The 22,621-nt window shown below is 33.2% G+C and overlaps 3 protein-coding genes across 3 annotated transcripts; 1 reads left to right on the top strand and 2 right to left on the bottom strand.

Moving 5' to 3' along the window:
• Positions 1 to 1,903: 1,903 nt before the first annotated feature.
• LOC128171278 (uncharacterized) lies at positions 1,904 to 3,347 on the bottom strand. The gene is made up of 2 exons (XM_052837047.1): positions 2,810 to 3,347; positions 1,904 to 2,378 (listed from the first exon to the last, which is right to left on the bottom strand). The coding sequence occupies exons 1-2, from the start codon at positions 3,345 to 3,347 to the stop codon at positions 1,945 to 1,947; spliced, it is 972 nt and encodes a 323-aa protein (XP_052693007.1). The 3' UTR covers positions 1,904 to 1,944.
• Positions 3,348 to 10,226: 6,879 nt separating this feature from the next.
• On the bottom strand, positions 10,227 to 12,302 carry LOC128171277 (uncharacterized). Its single transcript, XM_052837046.1, has 2 exons — positions 11,740 to 12,302; positions 10,227 to 10,730 (listed from the first exon to the last, which is right to left on the bottom strand). Exons 1-2 carry the CDS (start codon positions 12,269 to 12,271, stop codon positions 10,297 to 10,299), a joined length of 966 nt encoding a protein of 321 aa, XP_052693006.1. The 5' UTR covers positions 12,272 to 12,302; the 3' UTR covers positions 10,227 to 10,296.
• A 3,053-nt stretch (positions 12,303 to 15,355) lies between these two features.
• On the top strand, positions 15,356 to 21,327 carry LOC128171271 (putative zinc finger protein 727). The gene is made up of 3 exons (XM_052837039.1): positions 15,356 to 15,440; positions 17,870 to 19,959; positions 20,813 to 21,327. Exons 2-3 carry the CDS (start codon positions 17,991 to 17,993, stop codon positions 21,304 to 21,306), a joined length of 2,463 nt encoding a protein of 820 aa, XP_052692999.1. The 5' UTR covers positions 15,356 to 15,440; positions 17,870 to 17,990; the 3' UTR covers positions 21,307 to 21,327.
• Positions 21,328 to 22,621: the final 1,294 nt, after the last annotated feature.

The raw sequence follows: 22,621 nt of genomic DNA, 5'->3' as shown, positions 1-22,621 counted from the left end.
TTTTATTCTTGCTGCTCATTTATATATTCATAATAAATTTGCTGAACTTCTTTCCTAGTTTGGGTTGTTCTCTCATACCACATCACATCCTGAACTGGGTTAGTGGGACGATTAAGGCTAGTGTACATGATAACCACTATACAAGGCCAAATCTTTACATCGTGCTATAGCTCGAGAAATCGTCCTTACTACCTTAGTTAATAATTATTAAAAACGTTAGTGAATCAACAAAAACCACATGGGGTTTAAAAACGGGTTGTTTTATGCATTTAAATCCGGTTTAGCGGAACCAACTATGAAAGCATAGGTATGAGGGTAGATTTGCTTTTTTTAAAAACAAGCCTATTAGATACAATTAGTGTAATTAATTAATTCGATATTATTTTTAATGAGACTAGACTTTGACCCGGCCGTGCGTGCACGGGTGACATTGCATATGATATCGGACATTTACGAAATAGATACATCGACACACATATTGTTGACATTTTCATAACCAAGCTTCAAGCCTACAATACTGCGATTAATTTTACCACAGTTTGAAAAATCTAACTGAAAAATCTTGGGACAGGCCTTCATCACAGTTAAATGCCTCCGATTTGTGTATCTGTAATGTAGCAAAATATTGAAGAATCGCTCCGAAACGATTTTGGGAAAAATTATGAAGCTGCATTGAAAATAACAGTCAAATTATTCACAACAAACAATTTTAAGGCGGTAAATACCTTTCATCCAAAAATTTATTTCATACATGTACTAATGAAGAATTCAAAAACTGTTCACCAACTTTTTTCCTTGCTTCGAATTTGCACACTATGTTGACAATCGAAACTCTTGGGATTTTTCATATTAAATGCACTTAGTTAGAGTTATTTCCCGTATTGTCTTTGATGAATTAATATGACAAATTTTCAACGAATAGTTTACACCTATTTTTGATATCGTTTCTGAGTATGAAATGTGATGTTTTGGAAACATAAACTAAAGAGCCTCCCATGATTAAGTGTGAATGTAATGCGCATGCGCAAGATTGTAAAATCCAAAAATTTCAGATGATTTCCGGGGTTTTTTAAAGGAATTTTTGTTGAATATTGATTAGTGAAGCTCTATTGAGAAAAAAATAAAAACAAATTGGTAATCTTCAAGTAGAAATGATGTTTAAAATACATAAAACAAAAGACAGAACTCATTTGATTTCTCGGTATTAAAGCCCCAAAAATCGAGTCTATTATTTTAATTAATAGTATATATGTCATAAATTGCAAGTATGTATTTATCTCCAAATAACTCCAAAATGAAAGAAAAATATAACTATTTATTAATTTTATAACTGTGATAAGAACGATATAGATTGAGACTTGTCAAAAACAGTGTAAATTCTGTATCAAAAACAAAATGTCGCATAATATAAAGCGTATTCATTACAAATATATAAAATTGTAATACATTCATAATAATGGGTTACATTTTTTTGGATTGTGGGATTTTTTAGCAGAGCACATATATAAATACTGGTCTCATCAATAATTTGTTGACACAGTTCTGCATTACATTTAAATGAAGGCAACAAATTTGTTCCCTCTTCAGATTATTTCCCTTTTCTGTAAGCTGTTTATTTCTTTTATTTTTAATGTAAGATTTGACAATTTTTATACTTTAGTTATTTTCTGCAGCAAAAATATCATTTTTTCCGTCTGAAAAAAAATCTTTTATCCTTGCAAAGAATACATGATAAATGCATTTGTTCTTATTATTTATATTTTTTGGCATAGCAACAAACAAAATAAAGCACTTTACGTAAATAAACCAAAGGTCTCAAATGTTGGCGCGGTTTGTGTAAAAACGATAGTACTTGTTTTTATGTACCATAGAAAAAAACAAAGAAAAATGAGACAAGGGAATATCAAGTAGGATTTATTTCGAATTCAGGTTAAGAATACGAGTTCAGGAATAAAGAAGCCATCCTGAGAAAGATGATCTCAACCTATGATTGCTCAAGAGATAACCTGATATACTTTCGTGCGTGCGGAGGAAAACAAGGTCTCCGGTATTCACGCGCGTAGCAACTAACCCACTTCCTGTTCCATAGTCGTTTATTCTAAGAGTGTCCGACGCTGCGCACCCAATGGGTGATCCATTTACAACTATCTCAATACTTTCCCAAGAATGCACTTCTGTTTGGATTGTCCAATGAAACACGTAGACTCCAGTTCGAGGAGCTATGAACACCCCGTCATGCTTACTGTAACCGTGACCGTCGTTGAGCTGAACTGTGTCGAATATAAGCGTGGTGTGGATTGGAAGACCTGGGGTATGGTATGAATCCATATAGGCGTAGAAAGCTACTGGTTGCTCTGTGACGTCAGGTGCTGGCGGAACTATAACAATAAAAATAATCCAAATAGATTCATCAAAAACAATTACAGCCGATGGACCGATTACTGCTTTACGTAACTATAAGTCGTAAAATAGGCAGATTATAAGGATTGACAATTTTATCAGAAGTGAGCTATTAATGGGTTTTTTTTGGTGTTTTTTTTTTTTGGTTAAAATTCTAAAGTACAACACAACGGGAACTTCACCATCTCAATTTTTCAAAAACATTGATCGTTTTAAATAACATCTATATGATATTAAAGTCGGCTTTTGGAAAATTGGTATAAGTTAGTGCGAAAACTCAAAAGAACAAGTAATTACAAATGTAGAAAATATTAATTAGTTATTTATTCACATTTTGCTTTCGTTGAGATCTTTGAAATTTGAAAACTGTTCTTTTAGAAAAAAAAAATAATGTCAAACAAAAATTTACCTATTCTTTGGACTGATCGAACACTATTTGCTTTCCGATTTTCTGCCACGTGTTGGTAACTTAGAGGCGTTCGATGTTCAGGCATTATTCCGCTTTGAATTTCAGGCTTTGACTTATTCAAATGGATATACACAGATATCAGTATATCATCTAACTCATTCCATTTCTTTTTCATCTCACAGTTCTCGCGTACGACATTATCCATCTGGTCCCGTAGTTCAGCCATTTCCAATTTGATTTTTATGTTCTCCTTTTGCAAATCGGAGTTCGACTCGTTCATCTTATTGTTACCTTGGCTATGTCGAGATTTCATCCAAACTTTCATCTCATTTACAATATCTTTCAGCTCACCTTTAATGTCAATCATTTCTAATTTCAGGTTTGAATTCTCTTTTTTCAAATCAAAATTTAACTTCTCAACCATTTCCAGGCGTTGCAAAATTTCATTGGCGATATTTCTGCTTGCAGTGCCTGAAAAAAAGGTAAGCAAGACTATGCAAATAAGACTTGCATGTAGGACAATTCCTAAACTCGCCATTTTGTAAAACTGTTCTCTGAAAGGTTCAAAGTGATATTTAGTGCACTGTCCTAAATTCATAAGCTAAATATGTACAGATAGGTGTTGTTTAAGTTTTGCAGTGTGTTTTTTTTTTGTCTACAAAACATTCATATTCTGTTGTTGCCGACTTAATTATATTTATTTTTTTCTTGCTTTGCGTCTATAATATGATTTATTATATATAATTTTACCGATATTTTGATCGAATGAACAAGGGACCTAGGTAAAATCGCTCGCCTGAGCAACAGTTATGGTATCAATTTGTTTTGATTTTTTTTAAAATGTTACATTCTAAAAATATTATAAAACTCTCATTAATTTTAAGGTCACGGTTAAGTAATCTACACTGTTTAAGGCTGCTTCCCTAGAAATATCACAGACAGTAGCGTTGATATTCTAGAAAAGAAAACTGTTAAACATTATTCCATTTAAATTTCAATGTTTAACAGTCCGGGGTTACATTTTTTAATAATTTAAAATCCTCTTTATACATACAGGCGTTAGAATTAGAAGTCATTTTGCAGTTTTTCTAAAGAAAGTTCTTTTAAAATGCATACCCTTTTTCACTGATTTATTCCCTCCACTCTTTTTCATCGGCTTCATTCTTTTTTCTTCAACAAATAAAAATCCTCCTTCCATAAGGGTGATATGTACTAAATTTGGTTACATTTGGTCGAGTGGTCATAGAGAAGTAAAAAATGTAAAAGGTTGTTGACAAACAAAAGGATCAGAAAAGCTTTCTTAAAACTCAGGGGAGCTAAAACATATATAAAATTGAGTTGGTGTGATATTTTTTTTAATTACACCAAACAATATTACCTCTGGTATTTCACAATAAACATAAAATTATTGGATGTAGGCAAGCATTCTAGATAAATGTTAAGTAAATTCGATAACATGTCTTGGTAATATGAATTTCAAACATGTTAACTTAGTGTTAATATATAAAAAACGCAAAATGTGTCAATTGAAAACTTTAACTGCATATCATTTTTTTAGCTCTCTTTAGGATATAAATTGTAGCATATCTTGCACTTAGTCAATTCAGTATTAAAGATAAAGATAAACTTGACAAATAACATGATCACTCTTTTCTGCTGCATGCGTTATAATATACCTACCAGAGGTGTGGTATTCTTCTCAAAACAAAAATTGCATGTATTATAATTTTCTTTTCCTTTCAATAGTTGTTAGCAAAACAATACATGATCATCGGTGTTCAAACATGTGACGACAAGCTTACTTACAGCCACCCGTCTCAATCTTAGCGCAATTAATTGTTTACAATTATCTCAACACTTGACATAGAGTAGCCGTCTATTTTGATCGATCAATTAAATGAGTATACTCTAGTTTTGGAGATCATAATACTTCGTCAAGCCTAACGTATGAAAAAGAAATGTAGAGATAACGAGCATTTTTGTTTTTAATCAAAAGTCCAAAGGAAAAATACAAAATAGGAGCAGAGCAAGCAAGGACCTCTTAAAAATGTTGAGGTATGATCAGGTGCCATGGAGGAGTGGAAATCTTCTGCTGACCGGTCACACCCGCCGTTTGTTCTTTGTCGTAATCGAAAAAACGAAACAAATCCGTATACAATTGGGATTAAAAATGGCCAAAAAATTAATATGAAAAACGTCAGTCAGCATACGGCCAAGCGGAAGATCGATTTGCTGAGAAGGTCGTTGTATCAATCATAAAATTTACAAAATGATGAATTCAATCGAAACTGTTGATAGTTCTGTTTGTCAGTAACTTGTCTCGTTTTGGAAATTGTCCATACGTAGAGCAGGCCTTGCGTATCGAATCAAAGATTGGGAGTAAAAAACTCAATATGCAGGTGGTGAAGGTATATTGCTACATAAGTAAGGAAAGTTGGCAATAAAAAATTGAAGTCATCACGTTTAGTATAAAGTTTTGTTAATATGTTTTACGGTGCGACCGTTAGGGCGAGCACAGCATGTGACCAAACAATCAATTATAATAAATCAATAAAAATAAAATTAACAACGTAAATTTTGAATGCAAAAAAATAAAACATACCTATTTTTCAGTAAATTTTCATTATTCATAGTTTATAAGAATTGTTATAATTTTTTTGTTTATAAGTAGAACAGTAGTTTAATCTCAGATACAATGCTGTTGAATAATAAAGATTTTAATATACTTATAAAGTGATTGTAACGTGAGTTCATCCCCCCTTTGTTATTTTTGCAGTAGACATTTTTTCCTAAACGTACATATAAAACTGGACTCATCATAGAGCCCCCCCCCCCCCCCCATGTTAAAAAAATAATCCTTCATTTTTTTTTCAATTTACACAAAGAAAATCGACTGATCATGTATTTGGCCCCTCCACTTTTTTTAAAAAGAATTAATGTTTTATTTTTTTTTAATTTACGCTTTAAAATATTTGCTTATCATATTAAAAGAACATGGTGTCCCCCCCCCCCCCCTCCCGGCATGTAATAAATGGAAGTCAAAAAAAGAAACCATTGAACTGCTAAAGAGCTGTCAGAAGGATTAGAATTTTCATGATTGTTTTTTTCTTTTTGCTTGCAAAGATTTTTTGGATGAGGCTGCCATCCACCCACCCACCCCCTTTTTAAAAAGGGCGATGCCTCATTGTACGTGTACGTTCCAGGAAATTACCGTAATTAACTAATTTTAGTGAATAAAATAAATGTGAGCATTCATCCAAATGGGTGCAATTTACAACTGTTTCCTGTATCTGAAGAAATGTCTCTTATCTTCATATGTTCTTTAGCTTAGCCTTTGCAAGATTTTTAGAGGATTTTGGTCATTTCAGCAGATTCACAATAACTTCAATATTAGAGTAATTTCCCCTCACAGTGCTTATTGTGACGTCAAAGCTGACGTTGGTTAAGTGTCGCCTGACTCTTCAAAACTCCCGTGAGAAATAAAAGTACGCGAAGTATACTGTTTTATTTACTAAAAAAGCATGATGTTCTTGAAATTATATATCACAGCTGCGCTCGCTATAAGGTTACCATTAATGTCTTTTTCTAGTAAAATAGCTTAATATGAGACAGATATCTCAGAAATATCCCAGTGGTATCGTTCATTGGGATATTTTATCGAGTCGACGTAACAATGGAACAAACAATTGTTCATTGATAATACGTCGTCAATATACCAGAATGCTGAGTTGAAGGCCACAGCGAGTGGGTTTTTTTTCACGTACAAGAGTTTTACTAAAGTCTGCTTTCTATGAAGATAGATATTGGTCTGCTAACAATGGCGAGCAATTGGTACCCATGGGAATTCCAACTTCTTGTTTGAAGACCTGGTTTCTAAAAATTACACAGTTGTTGTCAATCTGCTTCCCTCGTTGAGCTGTGCAGTACTAAGCATCTCAAGGCACGATATAAACCCATGAGGACGTTTATTCACCTCTTTCAGCTCATGTCCAACACGACTGATGCCATCCATCTGTCCACGTAGATCAGTTATTTCCAATCTGCGAATGAATTTCTCCTCTCTCAGTTCGAAATTTGACTTCTCAATCTTTCTGAGAAGAAAAAAAGCTGGACGTGTTAGGAGTTTATCCAAACTTCCATTTCATTAACCGTTTCTTTTTTCTCACAATTTTTGCGTTTAATGTCAATTAAGTACAATTTAAGTTTAGAATTATCTCTTTTTAAAATCTTAAATCTGAAGTTAACACCTCAACCTTTTCCGTACGTTGCAAAACTTCATTGGCGATATTTGCAAGTAGCAATACAAAAATAGCTAAACTCGTCATTTTGTGAACCTTTTATCTTACTAACATGCATATTACTGTCCTAAATTCATAGGCTAAACAGATGTACATGTACGTGTTGTTTCAGTTTTGCAGGTTGACTTTCTATTTTAATTGACAAAATACTTACGAGAATTGTTTAATTCATTACGCTAATTCTTTGATAATGTTATATTTCAATAAATGACATTTCACTTGTATACCAAATCGAATTTTTGAGGTAGGTTCATGAACTGAAAATATACTTTACTCAATTGTTGGTGATTTCCTTAGTTAAAAAAGTACCCTTTTATGTTTGGTGGTTAAAGTATATGAGTGATGGTATATTGTAGCTGTTTGTCATTTCTTAACAAGCATATTAGATAATAGTAAAATTGATTTGATGTTATTTTCAATAAAATTAAAAGACATTTCAAATATGGTTGATATTGATATTGAGTAAATAAAATGACATTTTTCCCCGTATAGGATTGTCCCACACACTAGCTCGTCTTTGGCCCAATATCACATTATGGTTGTGTTATCACTTCCGGGTTACCTTTTTGGGGCCAACGATGATCCAACTGATAGTTGGTGATGTATTATGGGGTCAATGTTTGGCTAACTGTGGGCATCATATCATAACAATGTTGTAATTAGAGAGAATATGTGTTGGAGGATTTGTCCAATGTCATGGGTAAACAGCATCCGGGCCACTTTTTATAATATCGTATCCGCACTAAATTCCATTTGACAAAAGTTTGATTAGATTGATATATTGCACATCTGCTTTCTAATTTCCTTCTTTTATTTCAATCAAAAGGCTCATTCCATGCAAAATCAATATTGATTTGTAATTCCTATTTCAGTTTGTAAATATTTATATTTTTATTCTACTGTGTTTTTCCATTAAATTCTCTGATCTTTAAAGACTCAATAAAGGCAACAACTAATCACCTCGTATGAATTTACATTTAATTTACATATGTAGTTCCCAAACATTGATTTCTATTATATGTTATCGGTTAACAATATATTTCAGACATGTTGCAAAAAACACCAGGTTAAACAAATATTCAAAAGGTTGATTTTATTGTTAAAAGCAAAATTCAAGAGTAGTTTTTCATGGATTATAATAATTTTCATGCTCATCGATATCAACTCAACAGTCTATGTGATAGCCAGTTTAAACCAGTTTTATAAAACAGCTGTTCTTGGTGTTACTGATTTACACCCTTCGTGATCTGCAATTTGTATCGATTTATCTAAGTACATAACTGTACCGTCAGATGAGCAGATACATTATCATAACGCGCAAACGCGCGTAATTCAATCTGTCTGTTCACCTGACGGCAATTATTTATATGACGACGTCAAAAATATATCATTCAATGCTATAATGTATGTTTTTTGACAAAGCCTAATTAATGTTAAGGTTAGACAATGTCGTGTACAAATCTCTGTAAAACAGACATTGAGAAGTGCAGAAGCCGTACAGATTAAGTTATGTTGAGCCCATATGGTAAAAGTCACTGTGACATAATGATATCTACTTAAGATTTTAATTGCCCAAATTATGACAACACACAATGGCGGAAAACTTATTGCACATAATGGAATTAGTGGTTGGGAAAAGATATTAAAAATGTTCAATGTTTAAAGACCATCTGCTATTTTTGTATGATAACCCATTTTATTGACACTATTGTACTTCAATGCTGAAGATAAAACAAAACCCATGCTGCCACTATACCTTAAGTTATTCAAATCTATTAAATAATCCTTTTCACAAATTTAAATTGTGATGTATTATATATTTCTAATATAATTACAAACTGTCCAATTAACAAAGAATACTGTAAAGAAATACAATGGAAAATGCTGCAACTCGACTACATATCCGGGTTACTTTTTTGTCGTCGCTTGCATACATATTCCATTCTTACAATGGCCAAACTGTTCAAAAATGACATTTGTCCAATATAAAAAAAACACTGGCCCAACAATGGCACAATTTTGTCTGTAAAATTGACCCAACAATAATCTAACAAGTTTGTACGGTTAGGGGCCGATACACAATATGCCGTTGACCCAATTTTATATGCATACGGTGGCCCAAGATAAGGAAAATTGTTGACCCAACAAAGGTCCAATTACGCCATGTTATCTGATGTTATGGCTGTCGAAATAATATGGATTGTTAAAACTCGTAAACTGTGTCAATAATTTGAAAAAAAACCAGCCACTTGACAAACCACGTGATCAAAACCCAAATGTACAAAATAACACTATATGTTTAATGAAAATTGAGCTTCGAGGCTTAAATCAGTGCCATAATTTCTCTTGTTTTTACCAAGGAACAATTATTTATCTGTCTGAACATGCTGTGGTTGTTTGGGTTTTTTTTCTCCCAACATAATTTTTTTTTATTTTGTATCTTTTGAAATCTTTTAATATTTTTAAAATAAGATAGATTAAGCATGGTTAAGTTTGTCACTTTTTTCTCGATTCCTTTTAAAAATTCATGTGGTTTTAAACACCCGAAATATGAAAGGTTAAAATAAAGATATCATAATTATCGTTCTTGGACGGTAAAATGTAGACTTTGGATGTATAAGTTTAATGTTTTTGGAGAAGTCAAGAAAACTTGCATCTTACAATTAATGCATAATGCAAATTGCAGAATTGTTTTATCAATGACCATTTTCACCAATGGTTAAGTTTTTGAAAACAACAATTTACATTATACTTATACTTTCGAAATGGCCTTTAGTTCAATGTATAAACATATTTATTCTATTAGATTTTTGAATGGCAACAAATAAAGATTTAGCGCTAGATAACAGTAACTAAGACTAAAATTATTGACATTAAATGTTATTATAAAGATTGCACCTCAGTGTGCAACAGTAATGGGCGATGGATACAGGTTTTAGCTGCTTCTCCTGGCATTTTCTGTATATGTAGAAGAACGTTAGAAAAAATGTAATTTCATTTTTTAATAATGTACAATAATAACGGAAAATTATTGTGAATATTTTTGTAATTTTTTTTAATATTGTTAATGTGTACTAGACTACTAGTACAGGTGTGTCTGTTTAAAAATAACTAACAAAAGAAAATGAGAAAGTAGAAAGGGAAATGCACAGCCTAATTTATTTAAAATTCAAGTATATCGTACAAATTTCAGGAATACAGAAGCCATCCTGAGAAAGATGTCCTCGCCCTGTGATTGCTTAAGAGAACACCCGTAGCATTTTCCTGCGTGCGAAGGAATACGTGGTCTCCAGTATTCACGCGCGTTGCTACTAGTCCACTTCCTGTGCCCCAGTCGCCCAATCTCAGTGTGTCCGAAGCTGCACACCCAATTGGTGTTCCGTTGACAACTATCTCAATACTAGCCCAGGCATGAATGTCGACTTGGATTGTCCAATGAAACACGTAGACTCCAGCTCTTGGGGCTATGAACACCCCGTCGTGCTTACTGTATCCGTGACCGTCGTTGAGCTGAACTGTGTCGAATATAAGTGTTGTGTGAATTGGAAGGCTTGAGGTACTGTATGATTCCATGTAGGCGTAGAAAGCTATTGGTTGTTCAGCGACGTCAGGTGCTAGCGGATCTATGATATAATCAAAGTACTGAATTACTGACGGGAGTTGATTTTATCGATTATCATTTATTTTATAATCAATCTATCTTGCATGGCAATTACTGTGGTTTCATCAATATTCGTTGAATACCAATTTTCGTGGATTTCGTTGTTAAGTTGATTACGAAATTAAATGTTCATTGAAGTTCAATTTCAACTAATATTTTGTATTAGTATGATCACTGGACACGAATTTACGTATTCTTGAAACTGTGGTTTTCAGAAAATCCACGAAAATTGGTTACCACGAAAATTAATGAAACCACAGTAGCTTCTAGTTTGTATTTGAATTACGCACTTTTTTATGATATGAATTTTAAGACTTTTCCGACAAGAATTGCGAGAAACCCCAGATGAATCATGCTGTTTTATATTTAAAGATAGATTTCAACTACTAGTATGTATTAGTAATCAAAACAATTCTAATCAAAGAAATGAAGTACTGAAAACCGGGATCTTTTGATGTGTCTTTATGCATATTGTGCAGTAAAGACTGGAAATCTCTATGATATAAAAAAAAGTGCATATAGATTCATTCAAAACATTCATACTCAATAAATTGATCGTTCCATACGGTATATCAAAAGTATCGATGTACGCTTCGTGCGTAAAGGACTTGCATTTTTCACGTAGGCTAATAGCAAATAGCCTTTTAAATGGCGTGATAATTCATGATAAGTATGACATCTTTCAATGTTTTCTGTTAGCAGTGCCAAAATGAGGCTAGAAAAAACAAAATTAGCTGCCTTAAATGGAATTGTGATACAACATGGTAAATTATTTTTTTCGACTTTGTGTAGTACCTTTTTTTTTTTATAAAAGGTGAAAATGAATCATGATAGCAAAAAACTTGAGGTTGGATGCAAAATAATGAAGATGTGGTATTTTAGCATATAATTAAAATTATGCTTTTAAATATTGTTTCAGGAAAAATGAAAACCATTCATCTCTAAACAAATAATGTGAATCAAAAACTCACTTATTCTCTGGGATGATCGAATGTGATGCTCATTTTGACGTTTATTTGCTACTTGGATCGACATTCTGGGGGCAGGACCTCTTTCAGTCTTGATCCTAGCATCTGAATCATTGTTTTTGGAGAATTGCCCAGACCTCATCCAAACTTTCATCTCATTCACCGTATTTTTCAGCTCACTGTTTTCGTGTCTCACGCCATCCATTTCCTTACGTAAATCGGCCATTTCCAATCTGAGTTTGAAATTTTCTGTTTTGAAATCAGAATTAAGCTCATCAATCTTATTGTTCTCTTTAAAATTTTCAGATTTCATCTTATTTATCGTCTCGGCCAGCTCACCATTTTCGCGTTTAATTTTAATTATTTCCGATTTGAGATTAGAATTCTCCATCTTCAGATTTGAGTTGAACTCCTCAATCTTTTCAAGACGTTGCAGAATTTCGTTTTCAATATTCTTTCCAAGGGTGAATGAAACCAGGGTAAATACAATTATGCAAGAACGACCTGCAGGTAGAAAGGCTCCTAAGCTCGCCATTTTGTTACTTGGGAACCGTTATCTTAAAAGGTCAAAGCGATATATAGTGATTTTGCCTAATTTCATGAAACCAATCAATATAAAATTATATTTTTTAGATGATATGTCTACTTTTTTGTAGTCTGTTATCGTATTTTTTGTCACCAAACGTAATGAGTGCTATTGACTTCATTAACTTGGTTTTTAGTGGGTTATTTTTCATTTTTATGTAAAACGAAATGTCCCAAATCCAAATTATATAAAATTATTTGATCACCAAAAAGCATAAAATATATAAGACAAAAATGTTACATGTTAATGAATGAATTATAATTTAAAAGAGTTCAGTGGATGGTGGCCATTTTTAGACTGTATTGATCTCATAAGAAGAGATCTGTATAATATACATGTATAGGAATATAACCAAATTTAAAAGCAAACATTTATGAATTTGTTTTTATTAAATAATAATTTATAGCTTGACAATTCATATCTAAAAGTTTAAGGTAGATCTGATGGTTAATTTCTTTATCATATTAATGCATGTTATGCAAATGCAAGAAGGATACTGTTAAGATGCATTATGTGCACTCGGCGGCAGTCACATTGATGAGTTATCCTTATAAACAATACACACAACACTGACTTCAAACATTTTTCGTATTTGAACTACTTGAAACTATCAGTGGCATGCGGTTTTGTTTTAGTTATATCTGACACCATTACATTTGAATGATTAACAGTACTGTTCAGGTGTCAACGGAAGGTCATCTGTCTAATTCTGTCTACGCGTAACGATCAACAGATAAAACAAAATTGTTACCTCGAAAAAGGTCGGTCAAAATTAAACAGAATAATATAGTTTATAGATATCTTATTCATTTTATAACTGCGTGTATCATTGTTACAATTTTTGGTTGTATATTTTTCGATATCAACAAGCTTTTCATGCAATGATTTAAAACACAAAAAACTCATATGCTCTCTATACACATACATCATTGAGCTTGCTTATGGATGATGGTTTAGTGTTGGAGGAAAATGCGTGACGCCACGTAGTAATTATGTCATTAGAAACATTATTGGTCGCAATAAAAAAAATAGATGACAGCATTTGAGACGATTGCGTCTTTGGAAAACTAAGAACTAACTGACTTGAAACCATACATGTTAGGCCTCCCCCCCCCCCCCCAAAAAAAAAAAACCAAAAAACTGCGTATAAATAATATTAAAACTTGAAATTAATGAAATGTTAGCAATTAAATCTGGTAGTTTATACAAATACCTCATATGATACCTCGATTATTGATCTCTTTTCAGTTGGTTTACTTTTCCTGTCTCGCTTCGTTGTCAATGAAATTATATTTTGACAGCATGTGATTAGAATTGGCCATGCTTGATTGTAAACAAATTTCGTATCTTATATATCTCGCAGAGCAAATCATCGCATATTCTCGCGCGCAAAAATAAAATAAAATAAATAAAAATAAAAATAAAATAAAATAAAAAAGAAAATAAAAAATAAACAAATGAAAAAATGAAGACAATATAACATTGCTGTATCTTAACCAAGGTTTGGCGCAACAAATTATCAGTTTGCATTTAGAGTTTGACCAAAATGTTGAGCTTTTTATAATTTTGCAGTGTTAACCAAGAACCCCTTTTGTTTGCTTATACGCTTTAAATTCAGACCCGTTCGCTTGCCAACAAAATGCACTTCACTACAAAGTCTTCACTAAAGTCTTTACTAGTTTTTTTTGCGTCTCAATACTGTAGGTTAGTATGTTTTTTTCTAAACTTTTTTTTAACTAAATACCTAAAGCGTCATGACGAGAAAATTACATGTAATTGGTTTTATCGTTTGACAGTCCTCTGCTAGACGAGCCTGCTGGTTTAGAGTACATATATAACTGTTGATATGATCATACAGCTGCGCCTTCATGATAAATATGTACAATATGTAGGTATGTAAAGCTAAAAGTTTACCTATATTGTATATTGTATCCATATATGCATATATGCATGCTTTTAATAAATGCAGATACAAAAAAAATGTCCCTCCCTACCCCCCCCCCCCCCCCCAAAAAAAAAAACAACACACGAACAAAAAAGAAAACAAAGACTAGAAATTAAACAAAAACAAACAAACAAAACAACGAAAAAAAAGAAAGAAAGAAAGAAAAAAAAAAGAACCCCATCAACTATAAACTACTCCTGATATGAACTTAAACACATTTAAATCTAGAAATCCACCACCTATTGATATTGTTGCAGAAGTGAGACCCACTGTACTAATCCTGTACTAATCCTGTGAATTATGAATGCACATACATGTAAATCTATATATTGTATATAGTCCCTGATTAGGTATAAAACGTTAAACATGTTCGTAGATCTTTTAGGGAATACAAATTATGCGCTTTTTGGTGTATTTAATTAGTTTAACGAAACCACTAACCACTTTGAAAACGACTAGTAATTATAAATCAATTATTTGTATTTTGAAATTCAGCGCTCTAGTGTTGATTCAAAAAGAATTAGCCGAAGTCCCTAAATGGTATTGATTAATCTAAATGTAACTTTATATTGCTGTTGTATGTACTTACAAGTAATAAAAAGCAAGTTAAAACAAATTACCTGGATCATAATAATACCCCCCCCCCCCAAAAAAAAAAAATGGTGGACACATGTACTCTCTCTCTCTCTCTCTCTCTCTCTCTCTCTCTCTCTCTCTCTCTCTCTCTCCGAAATAATTTCGTTTAAAACAAGATTTTCTTGATTTGGTATTATGTTCAATTTTTTAATTGCTTTATATAGAAAAAAAAATATGCATTCATAATGTATATCTATATATCTTTTTTCTTCTATTCCCATTATAAATCCATTTGTTAACAAGAAAAAGAGAATATTTCATTGTATCGTTCTTTGAAAGTAACATTGCAATCAAGATTATATGTTGCGTGTCTATTTTTTCTATTCCCATTATTATTCAGTGACGTGTTGTTTTCTTTAAACATTCCATTCACGCTTTCTGTTTTTCTCTCATTATTTTTTTCCGGAAAAAGCAAATCCGCATTGTTGCAGTTTTATTTTTAGGTATGTCAAGGGAGGGAACTGAAATGTTTTTATTGTTCGATGCTGTTTGGCCGTCTGAAAAAAAATATGATGCAAATTCGGTGATCTTCTTACGGTAAGTACAATGTACATCTCCTTTTAAATATCATCTATTGATGCCGCCAACGTTACGACTGCCATTGTGTGAAGTATTATTAGTGGGTGTAACGTTGCTGAGGCCCGCGTTTCCTCTGAATTTTTGATTTTAAAGAAAACGCATCTTTTACCTCAAATGCGTTATATTTGCATCGTTTAACTGTTCCTGTATATTAAAAACATGTATGAGTTTTGGTCTGAAAGTCTTGAATCTATTAGAAGTCAGTGTACGTAATTGGAGATTAATCGTACAAAATTTACTTTTGTAATGGACAGTTCATCTCTTCTTCTTCTTCTTAAGCGCTGACTCCAGTAAAATATTTTCTTGCTTCTGTTCATATACATACGTCCCTGCAGTTTATACATGTTTGGCTCGTTCTTTCGAGATATTTCATTTGTCATTTGTATTGTTGATTTGTGCATATGTTGTGGGATTAAATGAATGTGAAAGTTTTGACAATTTCATTGATTAATAAAATAGAAATACTGAACATGTCGAAAGAAAAAAACTAAAATGAGAGATAAAAATATCAGAACTATTAATTTTAACCATAATATTAGCAGTAATATATCAGGCAATCAGATTAAAATAAGATATCTTTGATCCACTCCGACAAATTTGATGTGTAGCGAAAATAAATTTGTTGGAGCGGATCAAAGATCTTATTTTAATCAGATTGTGTATCAGGAAAAGTCATACCATGGAGGCCGAGTACCTGGAGATTTCGTACTCTTTTAAAACATGTAAGAGAGAACAGGTTCTCTCTGACAACTGTCCCCTAGAGAATTTATATTTTCTTGTCATACTTCCGGCAGATACATACTGGTACCATATTCAGTTTACACATACATTTTATAGTTATTATATTTCTAACTTTGCTTTGTATGTCAAATTTTTCTCATATCTTTCGTTAATTAATATGAAGCAAAGTGTTGAAATTCCTGCAATACCTGTCCATATTAGACCTTATTTCATTAATTTATATGGTCTAATATAAATATATTTACACACGATCAACTGTCATCTTAACAAAACATATTTGAACATATTCTTTAAAAATTAAGAGACAGCAGGAAATGGTAAACTGTCAACAAGGTATTATTTTCTTACATGTCTCCAGCTTACAAGTTTTCCAACTCTATCTTAAAGATTCATTATTAGCTACTGGTACTTTTGGTTGGCATAAAAACAGTGTTTTAAACTCGTCAGAAAACTAGCTAGACACCTAGTTGTCAGCCCTGTAAAAATTCAGCCAGCCCACAGAAAACAGTTGGCATTTGTTAATTTATATTTGCATGCATAACATACCGGAATTATTTTTGCATGTAAAACATTCAAAAATCTGTCTTTCGTTTTCATAAACTTTTTTTTTTTTCTTTAGTTATGTTGTTATCGTCAACCCTTCTTTTTTAAGGGCTGATAGTCCTTTATTCGGTAGCATGTCTGGGGACTCTTTCAAAGCATAGTCTACGTAAATTAAACGCTTTTGTTATCCCTTGGACTGAAATGTAACACTTTCATTTGTTTAGACATAGCACATGATTGCCTCATATATTTCTATATTTGTTCGGTGCCTAATATTAGGCAATATGGCTGTCATTAACCGACGCTTCGCTTACTCATTTCGACATTTCATAGTATTTAATACATAAACCGCGTGTCGAAAGTACTTAAAGTATTTGGAGTAGTTGTCCTTTGAAATTCTGTAAAATTAGAGTAGTTGCCCTTAAAATATTGACGTCACATTGTTTTGTCTGGAGCAGAACAAAATGGCAGCATCTAAAATTGCTCAGATCTCTGCAGAGGAAAGGGAGAAAACATTTAAAATTGAATAGCAACAAACATTGTAAGTAAACATTGGTGAATCAAAAACATTTTAAAAGTATTTGAAAGGTGAGATTGAAATTTTGAAGAGTTTAAATGAGTTACATTGGATGAGATGTTAAGCATCTTGTACATGGCTTTGCGTAGATCATCACTATTTGTGAATAAATATGTCGCTCGATAGTCCTCATGAAAACAAAACACTTATTATGTTAGTTACGGACTCACTACGGAAATATATTGGGTTGATCAATCTCATAGACGGCTTCGCCTCGCCATCTATGAGATTGATCAACCCAATATATTTCCGTTGTGAGTCAGTAACTAACCTAATAAGTAATAATATTGACTGTACAGTTGTTAAATGACCATACAAGAAAAGCGATAGTGTGATTAATATTAAAAAATCTTAAAGAACCCCAATCCTGATATTATGTACACTTCGCTCAAAAAATCACCACGTCCAGTCGGGCGCTCATACAAACAAATTTGTTGTCCTTGCCAAAAGTTATGCATCTTGGGCGGTCGGGCTCACGGTTTTTTCAAACACTGATAAAAATTATTTTTTTGATTTTATTTTACAGAATTTTAAAGACCTTTTACCATGAGGAAACAACGCCTCTATCTTCTCATTATGAGTCAGATGAGTGAAACTTATTACCAACATGGAATTCTCTTTTTGACATCCTTTATAACAGTGTGAATATGGCAGAATCTTCAGACAGTGGTACACAAGATGAACCAATCATGTACAGTCAGAAGTCGTATCCTGTGAATTCATTGGATAATGCCTCCTGGGATGTAAACAGTGAAATCCAAAACCAGGGTTATTTTGAGTTTTCATCAAAACATAGGTTAAAACACAGCCTTGATTTACCACCAGGGAGGGGTCATTTAATGAATGGACTAAAAAAACAGATTCCAGATACTATTCAGTCCAGCTGTGATAAAAGTTACCATAAAGTGGATTCTATTTCTGTGCCAATTTATAATAATGATAGTGCTCACAGTTTGATAAACAGAACATCAGAAAGTTTGGATCAAGAAACCAGTAGAAACCTTTCTAGAGGAAGAAACCGAAGGAAACCTAAGCATAGTCTCTCCAAGACAGAGCTTTATGAGGAAAATGTGGATGATAATTTTTCAAACAACACAAAACCTTCTTATGAAATGGGCGACCAAGGGCAAAGCAGCTTATCAGACGAGAATGACTCAAATTTTCACATCAGGAGAAGCATGCAGAGGATAAGGCCTGAATACGTACAAGTTCCTGCTGATCCTAGTTACATAAAACCTGAATTTGCACAAAGTTTTCCAGATTCCAGTTCAATAAGCAGGGTATATGACCAAGTTCCTCAACAATCAAATTTTACAGAACCTACTTGCGAACAAGTTCCACGTGATGCAAGTTCTCTTCTCGGAAATGAAATTGAAGCTGAAAGTCAGAAAAATCAGTTTGAATGTAAGGAATGCCGTATTACATTGTCAGATTTTGACTTGTACACAGATCATTTGATGTCCCACCACACTAGTCATGAAGACAGTGGAATAAATGCACAAAACATGGGGATTTATAACGAGGATATGCTGAACAGCATAGCAGAAATGATAAAAGCAAGGACAGGGGGGAATGAAGTGAATCAGGGACAGTCAGACTCTTGTAGCATGTCTGGTGTGTCTGAAGGAGGTCTGGAAATAGATCTATCCCCAAACTTGGAAGATAGACAGATGGGAGAAGGAATGAAGACAGATGTCAACAAAGAAGGAGGAATGGAAATAAAGAATTTTGAAGGAAAAGTGAAAGGCAAGAGAGGAAGAAAGAAAAAGACTGAACAGTCCTCACCAGATACAAATTCCATCAAATGTCCTGTGTGCTCAAAGGGGTTCAAAACTCGAAACAATTTAAAAACACATTTATGCAAGTTTCATAGTGAAAAGACAGATGTTCTGCAGAGCTTTTTTGCTTCAGGAGAAAAACTGAGAGAAAAGTCGGTGTGTGATTTGTGTGGAAAATGTTTTATTTCCAAGACTGCTTTACAAAGACATGTTGAATCACGCCATCCTGCAGAAACAGTTGCAAAGTGTAATGAATGTCCAGAGGTGTTTGCGAACAACGAAACTCTCTATGAGCACATGAGTAAGCACCATGGAAATGGGAGTATTCACAACCATAAACCTGATACCTCAGAAGAATTAAGCCATGTAATAGGAACCAAAGAGATTCTGGATAAAAATGAAAACCATCAAACCTCATTGAAAGCAAATGTCTTAAACCAAGCAGCAACCAATAGAAATCTGCTTCTCTGCGATGAAGCGACTCTCGTCCAAGAAATCCAAAAAGCAATTGCAGACCCAAGGACCAGAAATACTCATCAAAACCATGAGATAGATGCTAACCATTCTAGTGATGTCAGTTCTGAGCAGGAAGAAATGGAGTTAGTTGGAACAGAACCACAGACATCCCACTACTTCCAGAGAGAAATAGACCTACCTACTGAAGAATCTGAGAAAACCAAGGACATTTACTGCAGTGTGTGTCTCTTGTTCTTCGAATCAGTGGAGAAGTTGATGCTCCACTATGTGACTTCTGGTGAGTGCCTGAACACCAAAGAGTGCCCTGTGTGTGGGAAAGTCATCAACTCCAGCCTGAAAGAACACCTCAAGTCTCACTCAGGTATGTGATTAATGAAATGCAATATGGTACATCAGTTTTCATTATTATTAGCATATCAGATTTAATGTCAGTAATGAGGAAAAGTCAAAGATGCAGTACCAACGAGACCCAACCTAACACTAGACAAACCTCAAAAGCTGACCCTATGTTTGCTTTGCATCTAATCGGGGTCTGCATTTTAAAATTTGCATCTGCTCTGGGTATGCCCGTGTTTTTCTTATGGGTTTTAGCCTCCACTTTTACACATTTAAGTGTGAAGCAGACCAGTCTTTTATCTTACTGCTTGTAGAATACAACATGTGTAAACATTTTATCATTTTTATCATTTTTCAGTAGCAATCGTACAATAAGGACATGCATTTATTTAATGACAAATTTTTCGATACCTATGACCAAGGTAAAAGATTGAAATTTTATACGTAGATAAATATATACCGGTAATTTTATTTTACTACTGTATAGGCTCATGTTTAGGGGACCTTTTTTTCAGCCAAAATTAAAATATGTGTAGTGTATCGATATATACATGTATGTACAATGTATGTAAGTATTTTAATTTCTACATGTTAAGTGTACAATATCAATCATTATTGACAATTTTCCTGCACAAGGATTAGATTAAAAATGAATGTTAAAAATAGATATTTTTTTGGTCGTCACTTTCATTGGTCAAAGCATCCACTAGAGTTTTGATAATGTGGCACTGATTGGTTAACACGATATCCTGTTAGACCAGAGAGCAAGTCTGCTTTCAGGGTCTGCTTGTTAGACATGAACAGATTTTTAATAAAATGCAAAATTATAATGTATACGTAAACATTTAAATTTGTGTCTTTAATCTTTGTTTTTACAGATGACCGACCATATCAGTGTGAAATCTGCAAAGCTAGCTTCAAGAGGAACCACCAGATGAAACTTCACAAACAGACGGTGCACTCAGACCTCAGATTGTACCACTGCGAGTTGTGTGAAAAGTCGTTCAAGCGTAGAGACAAGTTAACCTGTCACTACCGGACACACTCCGATGAACACCCATTCATGTGCACGGAATGCGGCAGCGTCTTCAAGTGGAAGCACCACCTTAAACGTCACAGAGATAACGTCCATGCAGACAAGGCGTCGCAGATCAAGGCTCGAAGGTTTCCCTGCAGTGTGTGCGGAAACTGCTTTAAATGGCGGCATCATCTGAAGCGACACCTGCGAAATGTGCATCGCTTGTTCGATGGATTATGGGATGGGGAAGATACTAAAATGTCACTGGACTCTGAAAATTCATTGGCTGTTCCAAAAAGAAGTTTGCCTGTAGTTGGGTCAGAAGAATTGAGTAAAGTTGATGGAAATTCATGAAGGGAAATTTATGGTATTTTCAGTATTTTCAGTATTGCAGAAAAGTTGTATGGGTAGATATTGATATGGATATGGAAACGCTTTGTTGATGCAGCACATACTGTCAAATTAATGCCATGTATTTAAATGATTTGAAATAAGATGAAACTTCAGGTAGCTAAGTATCAGTTAGGTTTAAAAGAAAGAAAATACTTATAATTTTTAAAAAAGTAGTATGTTTGGTCATCTTCACTGTCATAATATTTCATATGCCCCATAGTTGTTTTGAAACGCATTTAGAGGTTTTCGAATGTTCATGGTAAAATAAACTACATCATGAGACATCTGTGAAAAAAGGTTGAAATTACATCTCCATACAATTAGAAGGTTTTTAAATTTAAACTTTTTGTTCCATTTAGCAGAGATCTTTATCGTTACAGCAAAACTCGGTTATAACGAAGTCAATGGGACTTAAGAAATTACTTTGTTATATCCTTAATTCGTTATAACCGTATAAGAAATTCATTCAATTTACATAGCTGGGGATCCAAGATGACTTCGCTATATCCGTAAATTCTCATTATCCGTGTTCGTACTAAACGAGTTTTACTACTATTATTAAAGAGAGAACACAACACTTAAAGACTTTTAATGAAAATGTTGCTCAATCAACAAAGGATAAATAAATTATGCCTTATCCATGTATTTAGATACTACCGTACTTGGCAAAGGACAAATTTTGAAAGTACAGTACATGTAGCTAGTTCCACGTGTCTCAGTTTGATTCACTGTTTGTACCTGGTACAGATATTCATGGCTCATTTGATGACCCTTAGTTAGTGCTATTGATAGTCACTAAAAAAATACATTTATTTAGTTGTAAACACCAGTCCCCAATTTTTTAATGCATGTTTATGTATGTTTTTTTTTTCTTTGCTGAAATGCGATTCATTGTTTTTAGGAAAGATATTAAAGATTTGTTATTTTTGAGATTTATATTGATAAACATGAAAAGTGCTACTAGTTAAGTACATGTAGGTGTACACCTATATTTATATGTATTTAAATTTTTAACCAGGTATATGTTTTGTAGAAGTTTATATTCCATTCCCAAACACTGAGAGTATACTCAAACCAAGCTTTTTAAAATTAATAATTGTTCAGGACAGGTTGTTTTACATTTATAAACCCACAGCTTTTCATCGTAAAGCTTTAGTTATATAAATACATGTACAGAGTAGATTACTTAAGACAAATGCAAACCGGGGATCTATTTGAAATGGAAATAAAATTTTGATAATTTGAGTTGTTTCTACATGTACAATGTAATTTAATG

Source organism: Crassostrea angulata, chromosome 2 (genome assembly GCF_025612915.1).
Source record: "Crassostrea angulata isolate pt1a10 chromosome 2, ASM2561291v2, whole genome shotgun sequence".
In the NCBI taxonomy this organism is placed as follows: domain Eukaryota; kingdom Metazoa; phylum Mollusca; class Bivalvia; order Ostreida; family Ostreidae; genus Magallana; species Magallana angulata.
The sequence above is the reverse complement of the archived record's forward strand: the minus strand, read 5'-3'. Positions and strand labels throughout refer to the sequence as shown.

What these genes read in the sequence shown, in the direction of transcription:
- LOC128171271 (XM_052837039.1), top strand. Translation starts at nt 17,991, where the DNA reads ATGGCAGAATCTTCAGACAGTGGTACACAAGATGAACCAATCATGTAC. An exon ending in ACACCTCAAGTCTCACTCAG is followed by an intron (nt 19,960 to 20,812) that starts GTATGTGATTAA and finishes TTGTTTTTACAG; the next exon opens with ATGACCGACCATATCAGTGT.
- LOC128171278 (XM_052837047.1), bottom strand. Translation starts at nt 3,347, where the DNA reads ATGGCGAGTTTAGGAATTGTCCTACATGCAAGTCTTATTTGCATAGTC. An exon ending in TCGATCAGTCCAAAGAATAG is followed by an intron (nt 2,379 to 2,809) that starts GTAAATTTTTGT and finishes TTATTGTTATAG; the next exon opens with TTCCGCCAGCACCTGACGTC.
- LOC128171277 (XM_052837046.1), bottom strand. Translation starts at nt 12,271, where the DNA reads ATGGCGAGCTTAGGAGCCTTTCTACCTGCAGGTCGTTCTTGCATAATT. An exon ending in TCGATCATCCCAGAGAATAA is followed by an intron (nt 10,731 to 11,739) that starts GTGAGTTTTTGA and finishes ATTATATCATAG; the next exon opens with ATCCGCTAGCACCTGACGTC.